At 40.5% G+C, this 11,702-nt stretch overlaps 1 protein-coding gene across 1 annotated transcript; it reads right to left on the bottom strand.

Moving 5' to 3' along the window:
* Nucleotides 1-276: 276 nt before the first annotated feature.
* TRIML2 (tripartite motif family like 2) lies at nt 277-11,361 on the bottom strand. Its single transcript, XM_067721772.1, has 7 exons — nt 11,135-11,361; nt 10,760-10,855; nt 8,299-8,493; nt 6,989-7,129; nt 4,976-4,998; nt 4,704-4,804; nt 277-940 (listed from the first exon to the last, which is right to left on the bottom strand). The coding sequence occupies exons 1-7, from the start codon at nt 11,321-11,323 to the stop codon at nt 369-371; spliced, it is 1,317 nt and encodes a 438-aa protein (XP_067577873.1). The 5' UTR covers nt 11,324-11,361; the 3' UTR covers nt 277-368.
* Nucleotides 11,362-11,702: the final 341 nt, after the last annotated feature.

Here is an 11,702-nt window from a genome sequence, read left to right as displayed (position 1 = left end):
TGTCACTCTGATGATAGCCTCAAATCTAAAGTCTTGATTATACCCAATTCTGTTTTCAGAAATCTCTAGAGTCCTTAACCTAGTCTTAAGGATCCCAGACTATTTCCGTCTCTAATTTCCCAATCTTATGCTGCATAGGCATTTGCTGTTCTAATTAACGTGGAGCCCTTCAGTTATTATCATCGATGATTCAGGTTAAATGTAACCTCTTCCACGAAATGCGTGTTGAAAGCCACATGAATGCAAAGGCTCTGTGGTGTTAACCTGGGTTCCAACTCAAGTGCTAAAAATCTTTTATTGGATTACTTTGTAAAATAATTTATATAAAGTCATGCTTGTAATATTCTGGCCTCTTGTGGTCTTAGATTTCACACCAAAGAAGGTTGAGGGCTAAAAGTACCATTACAAGAAGAAACGTGAGGGAGGCAGATGCTCAGAGAGTCTGAATTCATGCCTCCATTTGAAATACAAAGAGAAAATAGAGGCCTGAGAGCTCCTTGGAAGGCGAGATCAGAGAAATTATAGATGAGGGATCTCTTTGTCACATCATAGAAGGATATCTGGCCATACTCATAGTCCAGGAAAACTCCAACTCTGTGCATTTGCTCTCTCCAGGAAACCCTTTTTAAAGGGGGAAAAGCCCAGAAAGTATAATCAGTTCCCATAATGGATCCTGTGAATAAGACCTTATCTCCGGAAGCACTTCTGCTGGCAGAGCTTCCGTGTACGCCCAGCTGCCACTGTGTTGCCTCTTCCACATCCACCTCCCAGTAGTGCCGCCCTGAGGTGAAGCTCTCCACACCCAACACGGTGGCGCTGAAGTCAAATCTCTCTGGGTGACTGGGTACATCCTGCTGCACATTTCTGAGTCTTACACTTCTCAGATCCTCAGATAAGACCAGACAGGGATGAGCTGTCTTAGGGTCCAAAGTTATAGGTCCTGCAGTGAGAAAGAAATTTAGTTAACCTAGGGGCTTGTCAGTGCCAGAGACTGATGATTTCTAACATGCAGGGGCTTCCTCATGAGTGGGCACGGGTCTCAGGCACAGATATGGGAGATGCAATCTAGGAGAGCACAGATAAAGGGACTCGGGCTTCCCTGGTGGCGCAGTGGTTGAGAGTCCGCCTGCCGATGCAGGGGACACGGGTTCGTGCCCCGGTCCGGGAAGATCCCACATGCCGCAGAGCGGCTGGGCCCATGAGCCATGGCCACTGAGCCTGCGCGTCCGGAGCCTGTGCTCTGCAGCAGGAGGGGCCGCAACAGTGAGAGGCCCACATACCGCAAAAAAAAAAAAAAAAGTAAGCAGATAAAGGGACCCCTAAGCTCTGTTTCAAGAAATGGGGGAATTTCCTGGTGGCCTAGTGGTTATGACTCCCGTGCTTCCAATGCCAAAAAAGAAAAAAAGAAAAAAAAAAAGAAATGGACATCACAGAGGAACAAAAGTCAATAACATAATAGAAGGAGATAAAAATGAAATCTATCTGAGGAAGAAGAACAAAACAATGAATAATGAACTACGGAGAGGTGTAGAAATACCTCTTAAAACAGAAAGGAATTCTGCCAGGCTATAAAAATGACCTGATACTCAGTCCTAGCCCAGTATCACCTGAGACCCAACTCGAGTCCCTAAAGATCTTCTCCAAGCCTGGAACAGCCAGAAACATTAAGTCTTCTAATAGAGCAGTTAATTCATGGCTCTATCCTGTGACTGAACTGCTTTCTTCATCTTAAATATCACCAAGATGTGACAGATACTTAGAAACTGCTGCCAGCAGGCCCTTAATATTGAGTAAATCAAAAGAGAACATATCAGAGGCCAGAAATCCTGGGAGAATCCTCCAGAAAAATCAAGCTGAGATCAAGAACGCTCACTGTGATTTCTTATATGTGAATGAAAGTGGTATGTGCCTTCATATCGCTAACTGTTCCTTCTCATTTCTTTCTGTTCAACTTTTAAATATTCTGATTTCTCAGGGATTGGTCCTGGGTCTTACTTTTCACTACTTGTATTCTTTTCCCCTAAGTGCCTTTATATAGCCTCAGTTTTAAATATCTTCTATATGTTCATGACTTACTCCATAAAAAAGTTGACAAATACCAGTTGAACAAAACGCAGAAATTTCAAACATACTCCATCCAAAATGGAACTCCAAATCTATCCCTTCCCAGTTTCTACTTTTCAGTAGAACATTTATTGCTTTATAGTTGGTCAAGCCATAAACCTGTAGTAGTCCTTGATTTCTTTCTTTAACATCTCATCCAGCAGCAAGTTTTATGGGCAAATGAACTTAAATCTCTGCACTTAATTCATATCATTATTAAAGTGGTCTTAAAAGCCACAAGCCTTGAATTTTAAATTTCAACTTGTCCCAGGCTCCTAGTATTTCCAGAAGACTGGCAGAAATAAATGCACATTTTCTCTAGAAGTATGTACACCTTCATTTCTGTCCTCAAAGAACTTCTAAAAATAATATTTAAGGAAAAAAGGAAAGCTTACTATTAAAAAAATCATTAACCACACACTCAAAGTAAAAAAGTACTACTGAGTGAGACTAGCAGAAATAAATCTGAAGGACTTCCCTGGTGGCGCAGTGGTTAAGAATCTGCCTGCCATTGCAGGGGACATGGGTTTGATCCCTAGTCTGGGAAGATCCCACACACCACGGAGCAACTAAGCCCGTGTGCCACAACGACTGAGCCTGCGCTCTAGAGCCTGTGAGCCACAACTACTGAGCCCACATGCCGCAACTACTGAAGCCTGCATGCCTAGAGCCTGTGCTCTGCAACAAAAGAAGCCACTGCAATGAGAAGCCAGTGCACTACAACAAAGAGTAGCCCCCGCTTGCAGCAACGAAGACCCAATGCAGCCAAAAATAATAAATGAATAAATTTATTTTTAAAAAGTCTGAAGAATTTTACATACTGGAATTGCCAGGCACAAACTCTACAACAATTTTTGGCTTACTATGCTTAAAAAAAAAAAGAAAAACTTAAAAGTATCTACAGAATATAGGAAACTAAAGAAAGCAAGACTAAGTGGATTTGACAAAGAACTAAATACCTTATCTAGAAATAGAAATAAAATGTATTAAATAAAGTGCCAATGGATTACAAGAAAGCTACAGAAAAATATGTCTCATTAGCATAAATGCAAAAATTCTTTAAAAACCATAACTACATTGAATCTGGCAATATGTAAAATGGCTAAAACATTATTACCAAGAGTTTATCTTGGGAATGCAAGGGTGGTTCAACATATGAAGCAAATATAATTCACCATATCAATATATAAAGGAAAAAAATAAATATTTTGGTAGATACAGAAAAAAGCATCTAATTCAATATCTGTTCATGATACAAAGTTTTAGTGAATCAGGAGTAGACAGGGAACTTCCTCAACTTGACAAAAGGCAACTATGAAAAACCTACAGCTAACGTTAAACTTAAAGGTGAAAAACAATGCTTTCTTTCTTCCTAAGATCAGGAAGAAGGTAGATGATTCTCACCACTCCTATTCACCATCATATTGAAGGCGCTAGTAAGTGCAAAAGGTAAGAAGAATACAGAAAAGGCTTACAGAAAGGAAGAAAAAAATTGTCTATATTTATAGATTACTTGAATATCTTTGTAGAGAATCCCCTCAAAATCTATAGAAGTCACTAGATCTAATAATCAGTTTAGCACAGTTGTAAGATACAATGTCAATCAATATACACGAATATTTCTATATACCATCGATAAACTAGAAATAAATAAAATTTCAATTAGAAGTTGATATTTAATTCCATGAATAGAACTAAAAAATACTTAGGTATCTAATTAAATATGTACAATATTAGCTGAAAACTATGTTGAGAGAAATCAAAGATGACCTAAATAAAGGGAGATATACCACCATATCCCTAAATTGTTCTATAGATTCAGTGTAATACCAGTCAAAACCCCAGCAGGTTTTTTGTAGATGCCAACAAGCTCATTTTAAAATTTATGTGAAGAATTTAGAGTAGCCAAAATTATTTTTGAAGGAACAAATCTGAAGAACTCACAGTGCCCAATTTTAAGACTTTTTGTAGAGTAATCAATCAAGCCAACGTGGTATTAGCAAAAGGATAGATACAATGATCAATGGACCTATTAGACTTGACATAGATCTGCTCGTATGTGCCCACGGATTTTTAACAAATGATGTTGGAACAACTGGATACATACATGTACTAAAAGAGGAGGGGAGTTGTACCATATCTCGAATCGTACATAAATATAACTTTAGGGGTCCCACTGGCAGTCCAGTGGTTAAGACCCTGTGCTTCCACTGGTTCGATCCCTGGTCAGGGCACTAAGATTCTGCATGCCACACAGTGCAGCCAAAAAACAACTTTAAATGAACAATAGACCTAAATGCAAAAACTAAAACTGTAAAAATTCTAGAAAGAAATCTTTGTTGGGGTAAAAAAAGATTTCTTAGGACACAAAAAGCACACACCATTTAAAAAAGAAAAAGGTAACTTCAAAATCTAAAACTTCTGCTCTTCAAAAGACACTATTAGGCAAATGAAAATATAAACCACAGGAGAGAAATATTTGCAAATAGAGTCGTTTTAAATCCTTAAGCTATCTGGAATTTCACTTATGGTAGGATGTTCATTTTATCCTCAAATACAAATGTAAAGTGTCCTGTGATCATGGATGTGTGTCAACTCACTTTGCAGCACTTCTAGCATTTTGCTCATTCCTGTTATTTGGCATAAACTCAGGTCTGTGATTCGGGCGGGCTCTAGACACTGAAGCAGTAGTGACTCGCTCCTGTTAAAGAAAGGACAATCTCAGTTACCTGTGTAGACCGCAGGCCCCTCCATCCAGAGGATGGATCTCATTACATGGCCTTGCTATCCGCACCCCAACATCTCTAACCCCTGTGTGCTCACAAATCAGATTGTGAATCTGACCTAAGTGTTTCCAAAATGAATAACTTACCTTTCCAAAGAATATCTTGCATTCTATGGGGTGAAAAGAGACAAAATTACTAGCGGGTATTTAAGCCAAGCCTTTTGTGAATTGTGCTCATGAAAGTATTTTCTCTTATAATAATGAAACTCGATTTCCATGTAATTTCTTCAGCCTCATGGTGCTAATTCTCAGATACCAAAGTTCGACACTGAATAGGAAAAGTCAGAAAAATGCTTGAAATCACTGTTATATTCCCAAGCGATTTAATCTTCTATACCTCAAATTCACAATGCTCCATATTCAAATTCTGCCCGTCTATTTGCTTTCTGTCCTGGGGCTCGCAGGAATTGAGCCTGCTGCCCCCCGTCCTCCGCCCAGGCTTCCTGCAGCCACAGAGACAGGCATAGCCTCGTGGGGTGGGGGGGCAGGCTCTGGGGGTCCCTGCCCCGGGAGAGTCCACCTGTGGGAAGGGTGGGCTTTGTTCCCCGAAGAGGGGCCTGCTGAGCCCTGGGTGGCAGGGTGGGGGTACATCTGGGACACCCTGGGCCCCAGCCAGCCCTGTGGTGACCCACTCAGGCCTTGGGGAGATGCAGGAAGGGGGGACCCGGGGGCGCACGGGACGGGGCCACTGACCCACGCTGGGTGTGGGAATGGGCCTTTGTGTGGCCGCAAGTGCTTCTGTCCCCTGTGGGTGTTGGGGCGTGGGTGTTCCTGGGCGGGTGGGAACCCAGGGGTGGCTGGTGGAGGGGCAGGGCGCCCTCGGAGACTCCTGAGAGGCAGCGGGTTCAGGACCTGGGGGTGGCGGGCCCAGTAGGCCCAGAAGGAAGCCCCCTGTGGGGAGGGGCTGGGGGGGCCTGGCAGGTGGCAGGGGTGGGAGCCCCGGGCATGGTGGGGCACCCAGACCCTGGGGTTGCCGGCTGCCCTGTTCTTCAGCCCCTGGAACAGAGGTTCCCGGACTCCAGGGCCTTGCGATTGATTGAGGCCCCCGGGGCATTTCTGCAATGGGGCTCTGTCTTGCTGTTTATCTTCTTGGAATTTAAAGTTGGAAAGATTTAGAAATTGCTCTTTAGTCATTCATTTAAAACAATAATAAACTCATTAGTTATTAAAAAACAAACAAACAAAAAAGAAAAGAATTGAGCCTGCTAAGCTGGGGATAGTGGCTGGAACCAGGTCAGGAACTGAACATAACTCGGTCACACCTATCTGCACTGTCTGGAACTACGCATGGCTCTAGAACAGAACCTAAGGGTTTATGTGCAGGGGCTTCTCAAAGTACTCATATTGCAAATGTGGGCTTGGCAGAAGGATATAAACAGTCTTCAAAAGATAAAAATTTACTTTTTGAAAATAGTAATGCATGTTACTCAACAAAATTTAAAATACACAATACTGGCAATTCCCTGGGGGTACAGTGGTTAGGACTCTGCACTCTCACTGCCAAGGGCCCGGGTTCAGTCCCTGGTTGGGAACTAAGATCCCACAAGCTGCGCAGCCTGGCCAAAAATAAAAAAATAAAAACTACAAAGAATCAAAACAGTTTAAAAAACAAACAATACTATACAAGTAAGTCTCACCCTTGTTTCCCAAGGTTACTGCTGATTACTATGTTTGTGTTTATTTTGCCAGAGGTTGTCTGAATGTTAATGAGCATATATGCTTATACATATTCTCTAAATAACAAAAAGTTTTCTGCATGTTTTTTTCACTTAATGAGATATCCTGAAGATAATCTTTTAGTGCATTTAGAACTGCTTTACTTGTTTTTTTATGGTTGCAGAATATTCTATTTTAGGGATACATCATAATTTGACTAACCAATTATTTACCTTATTAAAGGACATCTCAATTCATATTTACTGCTGATCAGTGAAGCAGCTCTATACATACCATGATTTTATAATGAGTCATAATGCTTTTGGTAGCCTTCACGTATGACTGAAGATCACTGGGTACTGTGTTCTAGAACTGGCCCCTAATAAGTACTGTCCACTTCTCATTTCTCAAATACTGTAGTGAAGGTTATTCCCAGAATCTTACCTGGAGCAACGCTGAGGCAGATTGCCCACACTTCTTCTCCAGCTCTGTGGTGATCTTCTGGAGGCTGCAGATCTGTTCAGAGAGCCTGACTTCACTCTCCCTCAGTTTACTCATGTTCTCTCTCCCCAAACAGTTCAGTCTCTGCAGAAGCATCCTTATTACTATTCAACAGCTGACAATTTCTCTTATTCACTAATTCAACCATCTCTTTAAAAACCTGCTTTACTGCCTGCCACCCCAGAAACAGAAATAATTAGACAAGGCCAGGATATTCGTCTGTGTCAAGCAAGACACCTCAATAGAAACTTGATTCTTTGACACAATATATTTATGTTGATGTGGACAGTATCCACATAGTCTACTTAATCAATTCACAACCTGGACCTAAAACAGATCACATTTTTTTGCTGCGCAGTTTTGTTCAGGAAGTTTCCTATTTCCTTCATTAAATTAAAACTATGACTTATTATAATTTAATTAAAAATTAAATTCACTGATGAGAATAAAATAGATAATCAAACCACAAAGGATACCAGTTTCCTTTCTATCCTTGCAAAGAAGCTCCACCTAGTTAAATACATGAATGTTCCATGTTATTTTTTTCTTAACTCAAGTGATATCATACTCCACTGCTGATCTGACAGCTTGCTTTTTTCTTAATAAATAATATGCTCTTGGAGAGCATTCCTTATCTATACATATAGAGCCATGCTATCTTTTCTAAATGCTGAAGAGCATTCCATTGTATGTCCTGTACAATGTAGTTCATGAGTCCAACAGTGATGGATACAGGTTGTATCTACTCTCTTCCTATCAACAAATATTATAGTAACACCTAATACTTACATTACACAATAATGTACACACATACAAACACTATTTAAAGAGCTTTATGTAGATTATCACACTGAAGCCTCACAACAATGTTATGAACTAAGGGCTATTATCCTCATTTTACAGCTAAGGAAACCAAGTCAGAGGTTAAGCAACATGTCTAAGGTCACCTAGAGGCTAGTAAATTGCAGAACCCAGATACGAATCTCATCAATCTGGCTTCAAAGACTACCTCAAAGCCACGACTCTATACTGAAATAATTTTACCGCACTTCCTTACCCACGTGTCTTTTTATATGCATGTAAGTATATTTGCGAGATAAATTATCAGAAATAGAATTGCTGGATGACTATATCCCTTCTTTTAATAGATCCATGGTTGTCAGTGGATGTCTTATTCTAGAATTGACATACTGTTCAGCTCTTCTTTCTCTCATTTCCCAAATATTGTTAGGATGCCATGTTTCACATCTCACCTGTAGTATTTCCTGGAACTTCTCCTTTAGCTTTGTGGCAAACTCCATCAGTTGGTTCTGACTGGCTTCTCTCAAGTTCAGGTTGAATCCGCACCCTTGTGGACTCTGGAAGTTCACTTTGTTTTCTTCAATCATCAACCAGAACCTTATCCTATATTCAGACTCAATCATCGCTTTAAAATTCTGTTCTTCTTCCTTCACCATAGATGACAGAATTCAGGTTAAACACCACAGATAAATACCTATGGTTATTTTCCATCTATAATTTTAATATAAAGACAAGGAAATATAAAAGTACAGGGGAAGAAGTAACAGATACATAATACAAAGGACAGAGAGAATTTCAGAGTCAACATCAGCCAAGACATCACTACTATCTTAGAACATGAAATGCAGATGAAGAAATGTTAATTGACTTAGAAAACTGAGGAATCTATACAACCTCAGTGACCAAAAAGGAGACCAGGAAAACCGGAAGGCAGCACCAATGGCTTTTGCTGCTTTGGATAGGGGGTGTGAGATGCTTTGGATAGGGGGTGTGAGAAAAGAGGAATCAAAAGGTGACTCTAAGGTTTTTAGACAAAGAATACAGTTGCCAAAACATAGAAGGGAAAAGTACGAAAGGGATAGGCTCCAGAAGTGGGGAGGGTATCAGCAGCTGAGTGTGGGATATGTCAATTTTGATTAGTCAGTTAGCCATCCAAGGAGAGATGCTAGGCAGGAAGTCAGACATGAAAACCCACCACCGGGAAGTCTGAGCTAAAGACATCCATTGGGAGTAGTCAGCTTAATGACCATATTTAACCTCCTGAGACTCTGTGGAGTCAAGATTTATCAAGAACCTGACTATTCTCACCACTTCTACCACCCCTCCCCCACAGTTCACCATTACCTGTCCTTGACTATTGCAAAGAGTCCCCTTCAGGTCCCCCCACCTGTGCTCTCACCCTCCTACAGTCTTATTCTCATTCAGCAGCTAGACTATTCCTACGAAAATGGAAGTTAGATCACATTACTGCTCTGTTCAAAAGTTTCCACTGGCTTCCTTTTTTCATTAAAAAATAATAAATTTTTAAAAAGAGAGAAAAAAGAAAAGAAAATCAACTTCCTTATAAGATGTGGCCTTCTGATCTCATCACCTGTTAGCCTCCACTTCCTTCATAACCCCAACCAAGGACACACCAGTCTTGAGATCTTTGTACTTGCCCTTCCCTCTGCCTAGAATATTCTTCCCATGACTGCACAGCTCACTTCCTCACCTCCTCGAGTCTTCTCAAAACCAATTTTGGAATGACAAGGTCCTGATCACTTTGTTTAAAAGTACATCTCATCACTCTTTCCTGTTTTTTTAAATAAAATGTACAGCACTTAACAATGTAACATACTACACATTTTACTTGTTTACCTCCACTAGAATGTCAATTGCACAAGGCCAGGATTGTTTGTTTTGTTTTTCTTTTCACTACTGTATCCCCAGCACCTAGCATAGCTCCTGGCAAACAGTGGGACCCCAATATTTGTTAATATATGGTGCTTGGAGCTGAAAAAAATGCCTACCATCCTCAGCTGGATGAGAATCTAGTATAACTAGCAGAACAGTTACATATGAAGGGAGGGTCTGAAATTAGAAGTGAAATGTGCATAATGGATGGTGATTCCTCAATTTGAATAGTAATTCTTTATTTTTTTTTTATTGAAGTATAGTTGACACAATGTTGTGTTAGTTTCAGGTGTACAGCAAAGTGACTCAGTTACACATGTATTTCTCAGATTCTTCTCCCTATATATAAAATATGTATATTTATAGATCTAAATATATATATCTGTTTTATATATAGTACTGTATATGTTAATCCCAAACTCCTAATTTATACCCCCCCCCCACCCTGGAATAGTAATTCCTAAATTGCCCTTTAAATGGCTTCAGGATTTACATGGCCACCAAAAAAAGTACATAAGATGCTCATTCTCCTATGGCATTGTTATAAACTGTGCTATCAGTCTTTGCCAATAAGGGATGCAAATGCCATCTCACTAACAAATTTAATATAGTTAATTTGTATTTCTCTTACCATGAGCTTATGGACCAATTCAGTATGTTCAAAAGATATCTGCATTTTCTTTTCTGTGAACTCTCATGTCTGATCATTTTTCTGTGGAGTTTCTAGTCTTTTGCTCATTGACTTTTTTTTTGGCTGTGTGGCATGTGGGATCTTAGTTCCCCAATCAGGGTTAGAACCCATGCCCCCTACAGTGGGAGCCTGGAGTGTTAACCACTGGACCACCAGGGAAGTCCCCTGCTTATTGACTTTTAAGAGCTTTTTACACGTGAAGAAATTAACACTTTTCCTACCTATGGATTTCAAGTAGTTTTTCCTGCTTTGTCATTTGATTATGTTTATATTATTTGCTATCCAACATTATGGGTAATTTCCCCCTAAGGATCAAGATAAGCACTGACCTGCATCATCACCATTCTTTCTTGCTCATCAGCCAATATGCTTTTAGCTACTTCAAGTTTCTCCTTCAATGTGTTCAATATCTCCTGGAATAACTTCTGCAGAGAAATATATCACAGAATTCCAGGTAAAGTAATTGCTTTACAACAGATAGATTCCTAACCTTAGACAACTGAAAGGCCAATAGCCCTGACTACAATGTTTTCCTAGCCTTGAAGTTGAAGGTCTAAATATGGTACTTATCTAGTATTCTTTGATAAACATCAACTAAGGGAATGGTCTTGGAGGATCAGAATATCTGTCCTCCAAATAAATAAGGTAATAAATAAGAGGAGGCAGCCAGAATGACAGTGGTCTGGGATCTGCATGAAGCTTACCCTATAATTCTCAGCAGCCTCTTGTACTCCATATACCACGTGATTCTTGTGCTCCTGGGACGTGAAGTACTTGTCACAAAGCGTGATTTGGTCATCATGGCAGAACCGCTGTGGTGGCTCCAGATGTATCTCATAGTGGGCATCTTCTGGGATTTCTTGCTCTAACTGGGAGCGGAGCCTTTTGGACATGCCGGCAGGTGGCCCTAGTTGAAAATTGGGCTGCTTCTGATGTGGAATACACCTCCCCGTACTCTGAAAAGGAAAAGAGTAGCAGTGTTCTAGTGCATACACTTGTTAACCTCAGTCCGCAGTCAAGCGTCAGCAGCTCAGTGCATCCTGGACTCCTCAAATCCAGCAAATCTTTGGCAGCCACGTGCTTGGGAAAGGAGACAGGAGTTACATGAACGATCAAGTTTCCTAAGAATTTCAAGCAATTGGTTGAAAATTATTTACAAGTGACAACACAGCAAGCCACCTCCCTGCAAGTCATTAAAAAAAAAAGAGGGACTTCCCTGGTAGTCCAGTGGTTAAGACTAAGCCCTTACACTGCAGGGGGCACGGATCAGGG

This window comes from Pseudorca crassidens, chromosome 21 (genome assembly GCF_039906515.1).
Source record: "Pseudorca crassidens isolate mPseCra1 chromosome 21, mPseCra1.hap1, whole genome shotgun sequence".
NCBI classification, from domain to species: domain Eukaryota; kingdom Metazoa; phylum Chordata; class Mammalia; order Artiodactyla; family Delphinidae; genus Pseudorca; species Pseudorca crassidens.
Note: the sequence above shows the minus strand (reverse complement) of the source record. Positions and strands in the feature narration are given on the sequence as shown.